At 42.0% G+C, this 18,886-nt stretch overlaps 1 protein-coding gene and 1 long non-coding RNA gene across 12 annotated transcripts in view; one reads left to right on the forward strand and one right to left on the reverse strand.

Annotated features, from left to right (window-relative positions):
• The window catches only part of GRIA3 (glutamate ionotropic receptor AMPA type subunit 3), a 265,856-nt gene that overhangs the window by 197,141 nt on the left and 49,829 nt on the right, over window positions 1-18,886 (forward strand). For all 7 annotated transcript variants that reach the window (XR_003418428.2, XM_027054336.2, XM_027054334.2 and 4 more), the window contains 2 exons: window positions 5,171-5,547; window positions 15,804-16,002. Coding sequence is in view for 6 of the 7 variants with exons in the window: in XM_027054336.2 (XP_026910137.1) it covers window positions 5,171-5,547; window positions 15,804-16,002 (576 nt within the window). In the remaining variant the exon portion in view is untranslated. The remainder of the gene's footprint in view (window positions 1-5,170; window positions 5,548-15,803; window positions 16,003-18,886) is intronic.
• The window catches only part of LOC113597642 (uncharacterized), a 159,142-nt gene that overhangs the window by 99,234 nt on the left and 41,022 nt on the right, over window positions 1-18,886 (reverse strand). The window lies entirely within an intron of this gene.

The raw sequence follows: 18,886 nt of genomic DNA on the forward strand, positions 1-18,886 counted from the left end.
GGGGTTTTTTCCCCCCCATAAAGGGTGTCAGAATTCTCAAACTCCTTTCTTTACCTGCTTGAAAAGAACCCAGGTCCCCTAAATTCAATCCAAAGTGATTTTCTCACCCAAATGCCCCTTATTTCTTCCTTCCAAAACAAAGAAATGGCCATTTCTCTTAGAACTCTCAATTATTTAGACTTTAAAAAAATCAAGAAAACTAGTTAAATTAACTAATTAAATTCAAATGAGATCAAATGGGAAATGATACGAGAGGGGCATTTGCATGGAGGTCGAAACACATTGGCAAGGACAGAAGGTGGCTTTATCTGTGATTTCTGTTGGCGCACCAAGCCTCTTTCTAGCTGATTCCGACTCTCTCAGCCAAAAAAAAAAAAAAAAAGAAAGAAAGAAAAGAAAAAGACCCTCTCGCTTTCTGGCCAATTCCATTCTCCTCAGTAGCTTTTGTTTCTAAGATCAGGTCTGGCCCCAGGCGAAAGGGTAAAACAGGTAAAAAAATTGCTGTTTGGCTTCCCTCTGGTTATAAATGCAGAACTGGTGATTCAGGAGTCTGCAAGCTAGGAGGGGAGTGTTGAAGCCTTAGGTGATGATCCTGAGGGGAGAAAGTGAAGGACAGAGCCTTCAAGGAGTCTTGCTTATTACTCGACAAACCTTCATCGGATGTCCCCTAAGCCGGCCCCGTGAGTAGACTCTGAGGCTCCAAAGGTACGCCTCGGCCGGTCAAGAGAGCAAATCCAGGAACAAATGCCAGAGAAGGAACATGCCATAAGGTAGGAGGACCCATGGTCTTCAGGGTCAAAGAGCCAGGGAAAGAGAGCACATCGTGCAAAAGGCTAGTGGGGTCACATAAGCAGTTAATGTCTGAGGGAAGGACTTGGAATTTGGTGACCAAGTATATAGTTGAAGAAGCGATGTCAATAAATCGGAAGGGTGGGGAGTAGAAGGTAGATCACGGGTGTTTTATAAGGACGAAGTGGTGTTAAAAATCAAGACATGGTAAAGGTGTATTTACTCAACAAGATTACAGGTAATAGAGAAAGATGTCGTATGGTTAAGAAGGTAGCAGGAGCAAAGAAGGTGGGAGGGGCGGGGTTTGTCTCATTTCTGTCTGTCAGTAAACAGAATTACCTGAATCTGATTTTAAGTGAATAAGACCAAGTCATGGTTTTCAAATGACAGCAAGCATTCAAATCACCTGGAGGGCCACCCAAATCCCACCCACAGTTTCTTATTCCATATATCTGGGATGGGGCCTGAGAATTGGCATTTCTAACAAGTTCCCAGGTGACTCTGATGCTGCTGGTCCAGGGAGCCACCCATTGAGAACCATTGGGATAGGTCAAGAAGGAAAAATTAGTATAAGAATAAATGGAGCTGATTTTTTTTAAATGTTTGTTTGAGAGCGAGAGAAAGCATGAGCTGGGGAGGCGCAGAGAGAGAGGGAGGGAGAGAGAGAATGTCAAGCAGGTTCCGTGCTGTTAGCACAGAGCCTGACCTGGGGATCCATGTCACAAACCTGATCGTGACCTGAGCCAAAATCAAGAGTCAGACGCTTGACCGATGACCCACCCAGGCGCCCTGGAGCTAAGTTTTAAGCAGAGACAAAAGAATATGGGATTCAAGGAATAAGTGGATTAAATCTTAGAAATTTCAGGGGCTCCTGGGTGGCTCAGTTGGTTAAGTGTCCGACTTTGGCTCAGGTCATGATCTCATGGTTTGTGAGTTCAAGCCTGCACTTAGGATCTTCTGTCCCCCTCTCTCTCTGCCCTTCCCCCGTTTCTCTCAGAAATACATAAACATTAAAAAAAAAGAAAGTTCGTTTGCTAAGAGATGGGAGTGAAAGAAGGAATAGGTGAATCAGGGTGCCTGGCTGGCTCAGTCCGTAGAGGATGCGACTCTTGAACTTGGTGTCACGAGTTCAAGCCCCAAGTTGGGCGTGGAGCCTAGTTAAGAAAAAATAAAATATTTTTTATAAAAGGAATAGGTGAAGGCACAGCAATATGTTGAGAAGAAAAAGGACACAGACGATAGAGCTCGTGTCAGCTGGCGCCCATCTTCTCAGTGAAGAAAGAGGCAAGATCGCCCGCACAGATGATGGGACTGGTAAGGATCAGGGACTGCAAAAAGTTTGGAAGAAGCATCACTCACAGACTTAGAGGAGAATCAGCTTTTGTGTGATAGATGATGGATTTAACTTCACAATTGGGGTGGTCTGAGATGCTAGTGAGCATTTCAGGTAGATTTGGTCAGCAGACTGTTGGCTTCAAGAAATACATACTTTCTGAAGCTCCCCTGGGCTACAGGACATCCTCCACAAGGGTGAGGAGTTGTGCCTGCTTTGTCTGTTGCTCACGGCTTCATCCCCAGCACCAAGAGTAGTGCTTGGCACGGAACGGGCACTCAGATATACACTGGAGGGAACCTGAGAGGGGTTGATTGTTGTACCTAAAAGTAGTGTATAGCAGAAACCTGTACACGTCTATAGAGTTAGGACATTATGGTGGTTAAGAGTGTGAGTTCTACAAACATTATCAGCCATAGCCAAATTATGGAAAGAGCCATAAGTCCATATGGCTCTTATGGTCTTTGGTCCATAAGTCCTTATGGTCTTTGGCCATAAGAGCCAAAAGTCCATCGACTGACAAATGGATAAAGAAGATGTGATATATATATAAATAGATATTACTCAGCCCTCAAAAAGAATGAAATCTTGCCATTTGCAATGACATGGATGGAACCAGAGTGTATTATGCTAAGCAAAACGATTCAGTCAGAGAAAAACAAATACCACATGATTTCACGCCTACGTGAATTTAAAGAAACAAAACAGATGAATATTGGGGAAAGAAGAAGAAAAAGGAAAGCAAACCATAAGAGACTCTAACAATAGAAAACAAACTGAGGGTTGCCAGGGCAGGGTTGGGAGGAGGGCTATATGGGCGATGGGCATTAAGGAGGGCACTTGTGATGGGCTATGGGTGTTAAATGTAAGTGATGAATCACTAAATTCTACTCCTGAAACCAATATTACACTATATATTAACTAACTAGAATTTAAATAACTTGAAACAAACCAGAAAAAGAGTATGAGTTCTGAAATCTGAAGACCAGTATTCTAATCCCAGACCTCAGTTTCTCCTTCATTAGCATGAGGATGATTAGTTTGCTGTGAGAATTAAATGAGATAATATATATGAGGTGCTTACACACAGAGTAAGCAGCGAATAAATGGTAGCTGGCTGTGTATTATCTGCATTTCTCTTTAAATTAATTAAGATGTGTTTTTGAACCAGTTTGAACCACCATATGGAGCTCAAGGTAGTAAAACATTTCTTTGAAAACATCTTCTATCTCAGAATTCATCATTATCTCCCCCCTCACTGGTAAGGATATTGAGATATAACCCTATGTAACATAGAAAAAAATGATCCTCAAAATTGGTGTTTTCACTTCATATCTGATGGACCATCCAAAAAGCTTTCCTGAGAAGCATTTTTCTAGGTATGCATTTTAAGGCCTGGCTCCAGACTAAAGTCTATTAAACCTACTACTATTGTAGAAGAATAGTTGTGGAGGCGCCTGGGGGCTCAGTCCATTAGGCATCCGACTCTGGGTTTCAGCTCAGGTCATGATCTCACAGTTCATGAGTTCGAGCCCCTCATCTGGCTCTGTGCTGACAGCATGGCACCTGCTTGGGATTCTCTTTCTCCCCCCCCCCCCGCCCCTCCCCTGCTCACACTCTCTGTCTCTCTCAAAATAAATAAATAAACATTTTAAAAAAGAAAAATCGTGGAAGACAAAAGAATGAAGTGTAGAAATTGCTAGCACCGAAAAGAAAAGAAGAGAAAAGAAAAGAAAAGAAAAGAAAAGAAAAGAAAAGAAAAGAAAAGAAAATTTCTAGCGTCTTTTTTCATGGGATTAATATAAAAACATTGCCTGCCTTAGCCTGAGCCCATTATGCAGGGTTACTACTGACACTTTTATTTTATTGATCCAATACATGTGAGTGCCACACTGATATTTATCACTAGACATGATGGTTTCCTATATAAATTCATACGTATTCTAATAACAGCTTTACCTTTGTTCTTGCCCATGCAGAATTCTTTCATGTTTACATAGATTATTTTCAACAGTCAGCCACTTATTTTTTAGTCATCTCTAGTTTCTTTGGTTTAAAATGTGTTGCAGTGACAGATACAAAAAAGAAACCCAGAAGATTGAGTCCCTGCCTTTAAAGAACCTATGTTTTAATAGACATGCTCTGAAAAAAATAATTCAAGAATAATAGCAAACACTCAAGTAAATTTTACACTGAGTACTGTGGTCCTGTGTTGCACCTCATGGTGGGGAGGGAGGCACAGAGTCTAGACTACTTGCTTGCCCCTCAAAAATATCCAGTCACATGAGGGAGATAAGACATAAGAGCATGAAAATTAAAATTAAGAAAACAAGAGTTAAGCAGTGATCGGGGCACCTGGCTGGCTCAGTTCGTAGAGCATGTGAATGTTGGTCTCGGGATCATGAGTTCAAGCCCCATGTTGGGCATAGAGCTTACTTAAAATAAAAAAAAAAAAAGAAAGGGGGAGCCTGGGTGGCTCAGTTGGTTAAGCATCAGACTTTGGCTCAGGTCATGATCTCACAGTTTGTGGGTTTGAGCCCCGGGTTGGGCTCTGTGCAGACAGCTCAGAACCTGGAGCCTGCTTCTCTCTCTCTCTCTCACTCTCTGTCCTCCCCAGCTTGTACTCTCTCTCTCTCTCTCTCTCTCTCTCTCTCTCTCTGTCAAAAATAAAAATAAACATTAAAATAAGTAAATAAAGTTATAGAAAAAAGAGTTAAGCAGTGATATGTCACAAGGGAGTACAAGATGAGTTGCAAGGTAGCAGAAAAATTCTAAGAAAGAAAAACTGAGGCAGTTGCCATAAGTCAACAATAGGTTGCAAAGGACAAAAGGCCAAGCGGCCAGCCAGCCAGTGCCCTTTCCTCACCTTACCATCAAGTTAAAGCTTTTTACAACCCATTGAATGCTACTACTTTTCTGATCAAAGCATTGACAAATCAATCGGTTGTAGTGATCTAAGAGTTTATATTTCCACCAAGGAGGTTTAGTAAGTGGCAAATGAATAATGGAAATGCTATCTCTAAAAGAAAAAAAAATTTTTTTTTCCAGAGGGCTGATATAGCTGTCGCTCCACTCACCATAACCCTGGTCCGTGAAGAAGTGATAGATTTCTCAAAGCCGTTTATGAGCCTGGGCATCTCCATCATGATAAAGAAGCCTCAGAAATCAAAACCAGGCGTATTCTCATTTCTGGATCCCTTGGCTTACGAAATCTGGATGTGCATCGTCTTCGCCTACATTGGAGTCAGTGTAGTTCTTTTCCTGGTCAGCAGATTCAGCCCCTATGAATGGCACTTGGAAGACAACAATGAAGAACCTCGTGATCCGCAAAGCCCTCCTGACCCTCCAAATGAATTTGGAATATTTAACAGTCTTTGGTTTTCCTTGGGTGCCTTTATGCAGCAAGGCTGTGATATTTCTCCAAGGTTTGTTTCCATGCCTCCTTGCATTCTGTGGCTGTGATCCATTCATGTACATCTGGCATTCACCCATCTCAAGTCCAGATTTCTTTCATTTAGCATTCCATCCAATGACAAATTACCATCAAGCCATTTTGTGTGCCTGCGTCCATGAACTGAGCGTGTTACCGGTGTTGTTTTGAATGTCCTTCATGCATTTCTATAGTATCGTATATTTATACATATCATAGCAAACATCTGGACTCTGGATAAAGGCAACATTGTCAGCTAATATTAATAATTCTCGGATAAAGCTAGTAGTAAGCCTTGATCAGATCAAACAGGCATGGTTTCCTCCTTAACTGAGCTGAAACATTTTCTCATTTGTCTAGAGATTGGATCTAGAAAAAAATGGAAAGAATATAGAACTCTTCCTAAAAACCCTCCTACTTTCCCCTTTCAGTGACCTTTTTCACTTTGCTCTTACACTGCCTACAACTATTCATTGTAGCATCTCACCCAAGTTTTAGAACTCAAACTATAAAACTACTAAAAGAAAACGTAAGAGGAAGTCTATGTGATCTTGGATTGGACAAAGAATTTTCAAAACACAAAAAGAACAATCTGTTTTTAAAAATTCCATAAACTGGACTTCATTAAAATTCAAAACTTTGGCATTTCAAAAGACATCATGAGAAAATGAAATACAAGCCACAGACTGGGAGAAAACATTAGCAAATCATACATCTGATCAAGGACTTATATCCAGAATATATAAAGATCTCTTACAACCCAATATAAAGAAGACAACCCAATTTTCAAAATGGACAAAAGATTTGAATAGACATTTCCCCCAAAGAAGATATACAAATGGCTAATAATCACATATAAAGATGCTCAACATCATTAGTCATTAGGGAAATGCAAATTTAAATCACAATGCGATATCTCTACATACCCTCTAGAATGGCTATAATAAAAATGACAGTACTGAGTGGTGGCCAGGATGTAGAATGACTGTAGCTCTCATCCGTCAGTAGCGTGAATGCAAAATGCTACAGCCAAATTAGAAGATGGTTTGGTGGTTTCTTATAGTCGGATACACACTTAAAATATGACACAGCAATTTCACTTCGCTATTCACTTAGGAGAAAAGAAAACCTACATCCTCACAAAGGCTTATAAATGTTCATAGGAGCTTTATTTATAATAACCAAAAAGTGGAAACAACCCGAATATCCATCAGCAAGGGAATGGATAAACAAGATTTACTCCATTTGTCCAGGATAGGCAAATCCATAGGGACAGAAAATACGTTAGTGGTTTCTGGGGACATAGGAGGAGCAGAGAGAAGCTAATAAGTAGTGGATTAGGGTGAGGCAAGTACGGCTGGGTATAGCAAGTTCAAGGGTCAAATTCAGTCTTTATTTAAAATTGTGATATTTGTTCATCATGGATTTTTTTGAATTGCGATTTTGTTAATATTGCACTAAAGTGTTATCTATTGTGACTAATGAGATTTTGGTACCCCTTTAAATTTTGTGCGTGGGGTGAATGCTTTACTTGCCTCCCCATAGCACCGGCCCTGTCAGGATTAACTGCAGATGAGCATGAAGGAACTCTGGGGGGAGGGAAATGCTCCAAAACTGGATTGTGGCGATGGCTGCACACTCTTAAGTTTACTAAAACCATTCTTTGTACACTTACATTGGTGAATTTGATGATATGCCAATTTCATCTCAGTGAAGCTACTGAAAATATTGAAATGTGAGTGTCCAGGACCTCTCCCACTTAGTTTAAGTGTTAACTCACCTAAACAAAAAGTGTTGAGTTCATAATCACAGAATACTGTAAGCAAATGCAACATCTTTAAAATGGGGGGGAGGGGAGTGGGGTTTTTTTCTGAAATAAAAAGTTGTCATTTTGGTAAAATTGAACATTAATCCAAATACTGACCAGAGTCCATTATACAAATGTATGGGGATTTTCATTTAGAATGTAAGGACTTAGAAGGTCACCCACTATGGTTTTACAGCATACTTCATTTTGAGATTATCCACTTGGAGCGTGAAGCATTTCAACTGAAGACTGGAAACATGGTAACCATCCTCTGTTTTCTAGTACAAGGTGTCTGGGGCAAGCCTCATTTGTCTAAGTCACACCTTTTGCCGCTCTCAATCTGCTTGGTTAGATTCTCCCAAATTCTTTCACTGCCCTTTCCTTTTGTGTTTACAACGTGTGTCATTTTGTGATACCACACGGGAGTTCATTTGTTTTGCGAGTTTCTTTTCTCTCTTTTTTTTTTTTTTGAATGTTCATTTGGAGAGTAGGGTTTCTGAACGATCCGTAATTGAGTGATTTTTTTAACATGGCTGGCAATCTGTGTTGAGGCAATGCTGGAGAGTCATTAAGGCTGGAGATGTTACTGGTTTCTGTAAGTGAATTTTCAGAACTAAATTTGTGATAGCCCCACTGGAGTGCTGCATCCTACTCTGCATACTCAAACAGGACTCCAAAAGCTATTTGTTTTTAGAAGTATTTATGCATATTGCTTCATTAAGTAATAACTTAAAGATGATGACCTGAAAATGACAAGCTGGACAGATTTTTTTTTTTTTTGTAGTAGAATTTAAGCTGTGGCTCCTCTGTGGCACTGAAATATATCAAATCCTTTTTTTTTTTTTCAAACTCTTTGACTATATCCCTCAGTACAAAATACATTTTCCCACGATGAGTCAGTACATGTATAGGTATGTAACAGAAGCTTCACCAAAGGTTACCCTTGCAGTGTGCCATGAACTTGGATATATTGTTTCATTTTGTTTTCTTTTTTTAAGTTTTATTTACTTATTTTGAGAGAGAGAAGAGTGAGAGCGAGCAGGGGAGGGGCACAGAGAGAGAATCCCACTGTCAGTGCAGAGCCCGATATGGGGCTTGAACTTAACCATGAATGAGATCATGAGCTGAGCCGAAACCAAGAAGCAGATGCTTAACCAACTGAGCCACCCAGGTGCCCTTATTTTGTTTTAGTTTTTTTTTTTTAATATAATTTATTGTCACATTGGCTAACACACAGTGTGTAAAGTGGGCTGTTGGTTTTCCCCTCATTTTGTTTTATATGCTGGTTGCAACTCAACCCAGCAACGGGGCACACAGCCCATGGAATAACACTGGTCTAGAGAAACGCATGATCCTTCCTGTGCTTTTGAGTAATAAATGATTGGTCTGTACATTTTCTACCATATGAGTGATCCCTCCTTCATTACTGTTTTTTGTGGCCTTCAAAGGAAATTATATCTTTCAGCCTCTTGAAACAATTTTATGCTTTTTAGCATATTTATTTCTCCTCGTCTTGAGAGCTCTAGTGGTTCTATATTTGTGCTCAGTTGTATACCAGAAAACTCCACTGAAATGTGCTTTCCTATTAACAGCTTTTGAAATTCCTGGTAATGACATGGCTGCGCCCTCAGATTCCCGGTTGCCTTGACTGCACATGCCTGCGTTCCCCTTTACTTCTGTTGAAGGGCCACACTTAGAATGCAGACTCTCCAGAAAGCCCCCAGTGCGAACATACACCGTACACTCTGGCTTGTCCCCCGATCGAGGCGATTCAAGGAATTGTAAGAGACCACACTTTAAAGTACAACTCTCAACTGTTATAGCAGGAGGAGATGGCAGACAAATTCACCCCGCTGCTTCCGTTCCAGGGGGACAGTGACCTTCCCTGAGCTTCCCCACCTCGCCACGTAGGGGCACTTTCCCTGCGTTATCATACGGATTTTTAACAAGGCGCTGCCACAAGGTGGGCCTTGTACTTATTTTAAAGTTGAAGAAGGTGACGCTGGCGTTAAATAATTGGCCCATTCACGCGCTGCTGGCAGAGCCAGTATTCAGACCGGACTCCAAGTCCACACGCTGTGCTCTTTTCGCTTCGGGCTGCTTTTCTCACATTGTAGACCAAAGAACAGGACCCAGAGAGAGAATGCGACGGAGGCCGGGGTCATAGGGGTTCGGAGAGCCAGCGGTACAAACTGTACCCACCGGCACGTGCCGCCTCCCACTACCGACCTACAGGCGCGCGGCTTGGTCGGTTCTTTTCCTCGGGTTCGGTTCGCGTTCGTGCCCGGGAGCTAGTTTCCAGTCTCCCGACCTCTGCCGAAACCCTGCCCCTGCCCCGGTTGGTAAAGAAAGGGGGCAGTGAGCGCTCAAAATGCTGCCGAGCGGGTGTTCCCCCAAAGTAAAAGAGCAGGGAATCGGCAATGAGACATCACAAGGAAAACCGAGCATCATTCTGTTTCCATCAAATACTGGTACGGACGGGGGCCTAGAAGCTTAAAGAGCCCACGTCGAGGTTCGGTTTGATAGTTTCAACCACTCCCGTTGTTCAGACTGAGCAATTCAGCTGGAGGCTGAATCACCTTGCGAGAGGGTGATCCATGTGATGAGCTGAGGTGCTTTCCATATACAAATGTGTTTTGGGGGGCAGTCGGGAGAAGAAAGCATAAGGAGATTCCATTCAACCCTCTTCCCCTTGACGGGGGATGGGGAGCTAGGCCGCGGGTGCAGCCAGATGGAGGTAGCGTAGTGGTTAAGTACGTGGGTGCCGGAGCTCGGCTCACTAGATTCACAGTCGGCTTAGCAGCTGTGTAACTCGGGGCACGTTACTAAATCTGCCTGAGCCTCAGCTCCTCCGAGAAATGTAAAGTGCAGTACCTGGAGACAGTAAGCTCTCGGTAAAGGTTAGCCACCGTCATTATTAAAGCGGCTGCTCTTAACTGCCCTGATTTCACAAACACTAACACTTAATATGGTACTTGCGTTTGAGTCCCTGAAACTCCTTAGGAATACAGCTCAAATTTTAGCCAGTGCCACATAGCTGATTTCTGATGAGAAATGACCAACAACCTTCCTTCCTGAATCCACAAAGTGCTCTCCTTAAGGATTTCACCTGGTGCAAATATTTTGACTGTATTATTCTATAATGGTTTACGGATGGTGACAGAATGTTACAGTTTTTTAATCTGAAATTTATTTCCTTTGTAAAACTTTGATAGAACCTTGCTAAGCAGTCTGAAGTGCAAGTCCTTCCAGGCAAATGCTCCCCCTGCTGACTTTCTTTGAAGCTGCAGGGACATCTGAGGGCTAGCCAAGTAGATGTGAGCATTGGGGGAATTCTGACCCAGAGAACGTGCTAACTTGAACCTGATTACTGTGTACATATTATTCAAAAGACACCACTCTTCTCTAACTCTTCAAGATATAAAATACTTCAGGGGCGCCTGGGTGGCCCAGTCAGTTAAGCGTCCGACTTCGGCTCAGGTCATCATCTCACGGTTTCGTGGGTTCGAGCCCCACGATGGGCCCTGTGCTGACAGCTCGGAGCCCCGAGCCCGCTTCAGATTCTGTGTCTCCCTCTCTCTCTGCCCCTCCCCTGCTCACACTCTGTCTCTGTCTCTCTCTCAAGAATAAACAAACATTTTTTTAATGTTCAAATACTTTAGAGGAGTGGGTAGGACATCTGTCCAGGTTAGTTGACACCTAAATCCTTTTGTAAAGTGGAAAATATGTACCAAATGATAAAAGACACGAAGGGCATGGAATGAATGGGATGGAAGACAACAGGATTTGTTTTTGTACTCCGTTTTAAGCAACGTCCTTTCGTTTGCCGATGTCCGACCAGCATCTCATCCTACTGCAAATTCTCTTCAAAGTAGGAGTGATGTGGTGATAAATTAATGATGTAAAAGCAGGATTTTTATTGCGACTACTTCATGACTGTTCTGGCTGAAAGCCGTAGTTTTCAGTCTTTGGAAGATGGTTACTTATTCCCATCAGAAAATACTATACGAGCCAAAGATTGATTCTGCATGCTTTTTAAAAATCTGTCATAGATACAGCATTGAATAGAGTGTAGAAAAGAGCCATACTTTGCAAGAAAGAAGAGGGGGAGAAAAGAGAATGATGAAGAGTTTGTGCAAAGGAGAAGCAGTTACGGTTTCAGCTCCTGATCTTGCGAAGCTAGTAAAGTGAACATTTCAAAATTTCCTTACAGGATGAAGGGTACAGCACATAGCTCACTTTTATTATCATTTCAGAGGTTGTAAAATACATGTTCTTATTAACTCAGAAACTCTACTTCCGTATTATTACAGATAACAAGAGCACTGTATATTATTTTGTGGTGTTTTTATGTCTGTTTTCCTCTTGTTGCTAATCTACTTTCATTAACTTCACGCCTCCTCTTACATTTCTTCAAAAGGTACGATATGCTCCTTATGATGCATTTTTATAAATACTAAATGTGCAGCATTTTATAGCCATTTCATTATGCTAACCTCAAAATCTGTCTTGTGCAACAAAACTCTTTGAAATGAATGTTAAACATTTTGAAGCTGCGTTAATGGGGGGAAAGAAACTGGAAAATGACAGGTCTTTTTAACTCAACTATAAAGTCTTGTCTTGTTTTAATAGATCCTTTTAAAAATGTCATGGGGCTGACCCATCAGTCACTTTTTATATAGCCTCCGTGTGAAATGTGGGTTTAAATGGCTCTGGTTTCATTAACGAGAAAAGGGAAATGTAAAAATTCTTACAGAGCCGCTTCCCTTTGAGTGCCACTGCACCTTTTCTCCGTGAGGAAGGATTTAGATGTCCGTGCCATAAAGGAAAGAAAGTGGTAGAAATCCCACCGAGACTCTTGTCAAAGCTACTACTGCCTTGAGGGGAGAATGTTGAACGCAAGCCTGTGCATTTAACACGGATTCCAAGAAAGCTCCTTTTCCATCTCTGCCGAGGCTTCTGGATGCTATTACACCATCTCTATGTGAATATTCACCAAAATTCTCCATGCTCATAGGTGTATCATCGTATTAACCGTGTAGTTGCCAAAGTCAATAACCATGTATAAAGGGGCCACCAAAATGACCATTTTGCACTGAGGTTTCTTTTCAGTCATGTCAACAGCCAATCTCAGCTAAGTCCTGCAGATCAACCACATGTTTATCTGAATCACCTATTACGGTGGCCAAAATAACCAGATTATCATGTGCAGGCTTGATTTTAGATCATACAGACACGATCCATTAGCCTCAATAGAATGGCACAAGTGTAATTTCCATAAATTACTGTATCTTTCTCCATGTTTCAAGTAGACGATGCAAAAACTACCACTGGTATTCGCAGCAGCTTAATACACCCCTTTCCATACCAAACCATGATTCTGGAATCACTCCAAAATCCATTCTCCCCTTGGTCTCAGGAAAACCCTATCCTTCCAAATAAGGATGGCATTCACAGGTTCATTCCAAAGGAACAACAAACAGATAATAAACAATAATTATCCAAGCATGTTTGGTTTTCCTGCAACTATAATTCTCAGTTATTGTCAGAAAATTGTACCTTCTATAATTTATACACCATTCTAGATTGTCTTCTAGACAATGTGACTGTTTGGTAGCACAGAAATGTGGGCATTTCTTTCCTGTTGTATAAGTATAGATGATTGATTTCTGATTTCTCCTCTCTGTGCCTCAGTCTCTTCATATGTTAAATGCCTCTGTTTTCTAATCTGGAAAGAGTTGACCCATGTCAACCCAAAGTAATCAGAATGGTCTGGCACACAGGAAGTGCTCAGGAAGGGTTAGCTATTATTGTTATCATTTTTATTACCCTATTACTATGGATGCTACCTTGGAACATTAATCTTTTATACGGTAAAATTCTTTCCAGAGTCACATCAGTCGAGAATAAATTAAATATATATGGCAACAATGAAGAAAGACTATGAGGGTCCAAATTCATCATTGAAATATCCTATAAACTTTTAGCATCTGGAAGTGTAACACATTCTTCCTGGTTCATCCAGATGTTTTTATCTCTTCTGATTAAAAGGGACGTGTTCCCAGATGAAATCCTGAGAGAACATAACTATTAGTTAGAGAAATCTGTCGCAAAGCAGATTTTCACATCTGAAAGGCTAAAAGGGATTGTGTTCAAAAGTAAAGCAAGAAGGGTTGCTTTAAGCATCCGGGAACCAATAGGAATTGCAGACTTTAAAAAATCAAGTAGTTTTGTTTCAGTTAATCAGTAAAGAATGCAATTTATCAAAACACCTGCCAAAATGATTTGATCAGAGTGGAAAATCAAAAACAGCTGAATTTTTCAGAGGCTAATAAAAGTTTATCTTGGGACACGGGAAATTTAAATCTGCCTGGACATGGTAAAATGCAAGCACAAACAGAGAAGAGCTTGACCTGCTAACTTTCAGCCCAGAACTTCCCTCTTCCCACAGAGCCTGGAGATGTGCCAGGCTCCTATGCCCATTCTTCACTTTCCATCACAGTGGGTTCTTTTCCTGTGAGCTTTTCTGGGCACGGGAGAACATAGCTTAATCAGGCTGGAGCTCCGCCACAGAAAGAACTATCCTAGAGATAATGTGGCAAAGTTTTCTAGAACCTAGGGACCAGATTTTCATTTCTGTAGACAGAGCCAGCCTCGAGCAACATTGTCATGGAGGTGAAGCTGCCTCCGCACCAGCCCCAACCCATCACTGAGCACTCAGTGCCTTCACGGCCCCCTTGCTTCCCACAGACCCTCCCCTGAGCAGCATTCATGATGTAGGGACCACGACTCTCAATCCTGACTGTACCAGAGCTTTCCGCAAATGCTGCTGCTTAGGCCTAACCCCCAGAGAGTCTGACTTAGATGATCTGGGGTGGAGCCTAGGCATTTTTTGTGTGCCACTGTCCTTTGTTTTATTTTGCCTCAAGCTTCGCAGACGATTCTGATGTGCAGGCAGAGTTGAGAATCACTGATGTAGAAGAAGGACAGTATTTCTCGTTCTGGTCTGCAGACCACTGCAGTCACCAGGGATGGGTAAGAAATGCAGGTTCTTGAGCACTCACGTATTCCGAACCTGCCTTTTCACAAACACCCCAGGTAATGCCAAAGGCATAGTTACATTTAACAACAAATTTTTCCCTTATTAAAACTTACCCATCTTGGGGTGCCTGGGTGGCTCAGTCGGTGGAGCTCAGGTCATGATCTCACGGTTTGTGGGGTTCAAGCCCCACGTTGGGCTCTGTGCTGACAGCTCGGAGCCTGGAGCCTGCTTCTGCTTCTTTGTCTCCCTCTCTCTCTGCCCCTAACCCACTTGCATTCTGTCTCTGTCTCTCTCAAAAATAAATAAACATTAAAAACATTTTTTTTAAACTTACCCATCTTCTATCCGATTCTCTACTAACTGCATAGACTAATCCACGATAATGTGATAAGAGGTCCTATTGAAGTTGTGTGTTAACATTTTGACCAAGTCTTCTGAAGAAAATGCAGAAGGTGATTCCAACACGAAGATTCTCGATGGCAGCCTTGTGAGGATGGTTTTGTTTGTTTTGATTATTTGGGGGGGAGAGGTGGAGGTGGAAACAAAACTTTTAGTGCCCCTCAAATTCTATTATACTGGTAGTTCCTTAGTTCACTCGAGGCTGTGCTGTGTGCTAAGGCTTAGTTTGTAAAAGCAAAGAGTTTGGATCCCTGGCTAGCCATTTATACAAAGATCATAATACATATTATCTTATGGCTCCTTGCCTCACACGTGACCGGCTCCACAAAATGGAGCCGGTCTTTATTAAATTTACTAAACTCAGAGTCAAGAGTACTCATCCACCCACACCCACCCGTTTCCCTTCAAATACGTAAGGGCTTTTGACTCGGTTTCTCCCATGACATCATCTCGCATCCGTGGCTCTCAGCCTTGGCCGTGCCTTGTAATCACCTGGCGAGCTTTAAAAAATATATATGCCTGGATCCCACCTCCAAGGTTCTGATTTAACTGGTGTCGGGTAGGCTGGACATGAGTTTTGTTTTGTTTTGTGTGTGTGTGTGTGTTTTGTTTGGCTTTTAACAAAGGTCCCAGGTGATTCTATTGCGCAGGCTCAGAAGCACACAGAGCTCACACAGGAAGAGAATCTGATAAGTATAATTATTATGTGTCATCAGGAGCTGGTAAAAAGAAGATATTTTTTCTAGAATTAAAAAAAAAAAATCGTGCTCTGCAAGCCAGATAGGCCTGAAGGGCCTATACTATGCATGTACCATCATCATATGCCATCACCACATGGGATGTTGTTAATATGTTACTTTTGTTTGCTGTTTGTTTGATTCCCTGACATCACCTACTTCAACTATACTGAAACCACTTCTCTTTCCAGAAATTAAGATAATGATTTTTGTAAACTGAAATCCGGCCCCTCGGGGTCCGGACTGGTCTTTGTTTTGTTTTGCAGGTCGCTGTCCGGGAGGATTGTCGGAGGGGTTTGGTGGTTCTTCACCCTGATCATAATTTCTTCCTACACTGCCAATCTTGCCGCTTTCCTGACTGTGGAGAGGATGGTCTCTCCCATAGAGAGTGCTGAAGACTTAGCTAAGCAGACTGAAATTGCATATGGGACCCTGGACTCCGGTTCAACGAAAGAATTTTTCAGAGTAAGTGCTTTGCGGTTAATTGGGCCTGCTGCTTTTTCTTTTATCATCTTCTCACAAAGGCAAATTCACAGTACTTTTAAGGGAGGGATGGGAAAGTGTGGGGATGTTATCGAAGTGCAGCATAAAACAGCATAATACATAAATACGGCCCTGCTTGGCTGGTGACCTACTTCATTGTTGCTTCAATTAAGACTCGTGCGCTATGTAACAAGTTGGATACAAGGGCACTGAGCTTGAACTCCCAGGTCTGAATCTCATCCCTGTCGCAAAGCGATTGTTTGTCCTTGGGCAAGCCATTAGCCTCGATCACCTTCCTTGAAAACTGAGGGGGCTGAACTAAATGATATGCATTCTCCTTTTGAGCTTTTATAAAGGCAGATATTATGTCTCAGCGTTTCACAGAACTTAGGTACTTGGCTCTAAGACTCTGCAGAGTGATAGACTATAAAATTAGATATTCTGTGTCAGACACTGGTTTCCTATTGAAGTGCTTTACACTTATTTCAAGCGTTCATATACATGCTGATAATTCAACATTCAAGGAAGCTGGTGATTGTTTTAGTTTCTTGAGTACACTTATACCCCCCTTCTACTCCATCATAGACCCAATCTTAGTGGGGAAACAGCAAGTTGTTCACTAGCAAAAGGTAGTAAAGCTACAGAAACACTGTCAAGAGGAAAGATGAAAGAAGATCAAAGCAGAAAGTTCTAGAAGGATGATATGATGGACAAGCCCCTTTTACATAAACTATCAAGATCTTTGTTCTGCCAACTGGACTACGAGAAAGGCTCCCAGTGGAGTGTTTAAGAACTCAAATGTTTTTCAGTTGCCCCAACCAGGAAAGTACGGTGATTAGAAAATGGACCCATTCTCTACATTACCACTGCCTGCTACCATAACCACTATAACTGGTTGTAGCAATGATACAGAGGCCACTTGTAGAGTAGGTAAAAGGGAAACGTTTAGTCTGTGCAACCAATAATTAAGCTGGTTGGCAGGTGTAACTACTAACTTTTCCTTAACATCCAGGGTAGATAGATGTTGGTGCTAAACCAGCTTACTTTAAGAAATCAGTAAGAAATGTATTTCTGCATGTATTATCATGAGATTTGCCCAGTTATTTCATGGAAAACCAGGAGTAGGTTTCTCACAATTGTAGCAATTAGCTAAAAACTGTTTTCATTCCCTGAAGGAGAAAGCGTTCATTCTAGGGCCCTTTCCACAATTCTTATCGGCTCTGGATATCCCTTTCTCACTTTTACCACTGTTTACCGAGCAGATCAAAATCCCCAACGAGAGAGAGGGGCCCAGTATTGGAACTATCAATGAAGACCTTCTGGAACTAACCTGGCCTTGACCCTCACCACTGTGGAAGTCCCAGAAACTTATCTAGAAATAATCCCCTGCCTACATGAAATCACCCACATGTTTCAGGGCAACAAGCAGGCAACTTCCATCTGCTGAGTAGTCAGCACATTATCAGCTCCATGGAAATCTGGTTTGGTATCCACCTTCAAAAGCATCCCAGGAGGCATCAAGTTGCTATATGAAGTAATTGATCACTTAGGCTACCAAGATACCAGACTTGGACCCTCTGATAAGAGCCCCTTGTTCCATTGGAAAGCATTTTGCCTTCAAAAACGATTCGAAATTAGGAAGGTGTACTTTAAATGGTAATCGATAGACGGCATCAATTCCCATTAAGCTTTCAAAGGCCATTCATCCATACTGCAGGCAAAGGACCCTCTCTGGGAAGATTTATGAGGGCAAAGGCTTGAAAGCATGACCAAACAGTCGCTGTCCCCTCACCTAGACCCCACCTGCCACACATTTTGTGTCTTTCTCAAAAACCAGGAAAGTGTCTGCTAATCTATTCGATGATGGTTTCATTAAAAAGCCTCACATTACCAGAGCCGATTTGAATCAACATCCAATTCTGAGCAAAGCTATTGCCACATTCTAATTGGTTTGCAGCTTCTAATGCTCACCGATTCCTAGTGACCTTTACAGCCAATGAGTAATTCGTATGGAAATGGGGCTGTTATGAGAATCTGATTAGAGAGGGAGCTGGATATTTCCAGGTATAAGGAAATGCAAATCATTTTCTAATTCTCACACACCACTTTTTCGTTTTCCCCAATTGGTTGCTCGTGACAGCATTAGGATTCTGTGGGGAAGTTCTTCAGGGCAGCACACGAAGGTTGATGATCTAAGCGTGGAACTGAGCTATCTAGAAAAATCAACTTTTTAAGCCTGCTTGTGCTGGAAATGTTATGTAAACCTAACAAAGGGTAAGGTTGGTATTCAATGTAATACAGGGGAGCCCAACCCATCGGTCTTGAAGCCATTTGTACCCTCCATGGTCTCCACCCCACCCTCCTTGAACCACATAGATCGGAGAAGACAGCCAGCCAGAACCCCTCATCTCTCTCCCAGGGACTCCACTGAACTAGTATGTCACCACCCCTCCCCCAGCCCTCACTGATCTGGGGGCAGTTTTAAGAATGGTCACTCCTCCGCACACAGGAAAAGGGAGGACCTCAGATGGCATGCCTTCTGAACTTTAGAGACTAAAACAAGATCGCACGCAGCATTTACAAACACGACATAAACTCATTTCTTCCCATTCTCACTGCATACTAAAACCACAGAGACCAAATAGTAATACCATAAAACAGCCCGGGGCCAGCCCTCTAGTGCTTCCACTAAGAGAGAGAAATAAATAAAATACAATTCCTTTCTAATTGCCCTGCAGACATTTTTACTCTTCCTGGATAAGGCTGCCATTGAAATGATGGTATTTTAAAATGATTCCTTTGTTTCTCTCATTTTCCAGCTATCCTTAGCTGTTATCTTACAATCACATAAAGTCACTGGCACAGA

The sequence above is a fragment of the Acinonyx jubatus genome, chromosome X (assembly GCF_027475565.1).
Source record: "Acinonyx jubatus isolate Ajub_Pintada_27869175 chromosome X, VMU_Ajub_asm_v1.0, whole genome shotgun sequence".
Lineage (NCBI taxonomy): Eukaryota > Metazoa > Chordata > Mammalia > Carnivora > Felidae > Acinonyx > Acinonyx jubatus.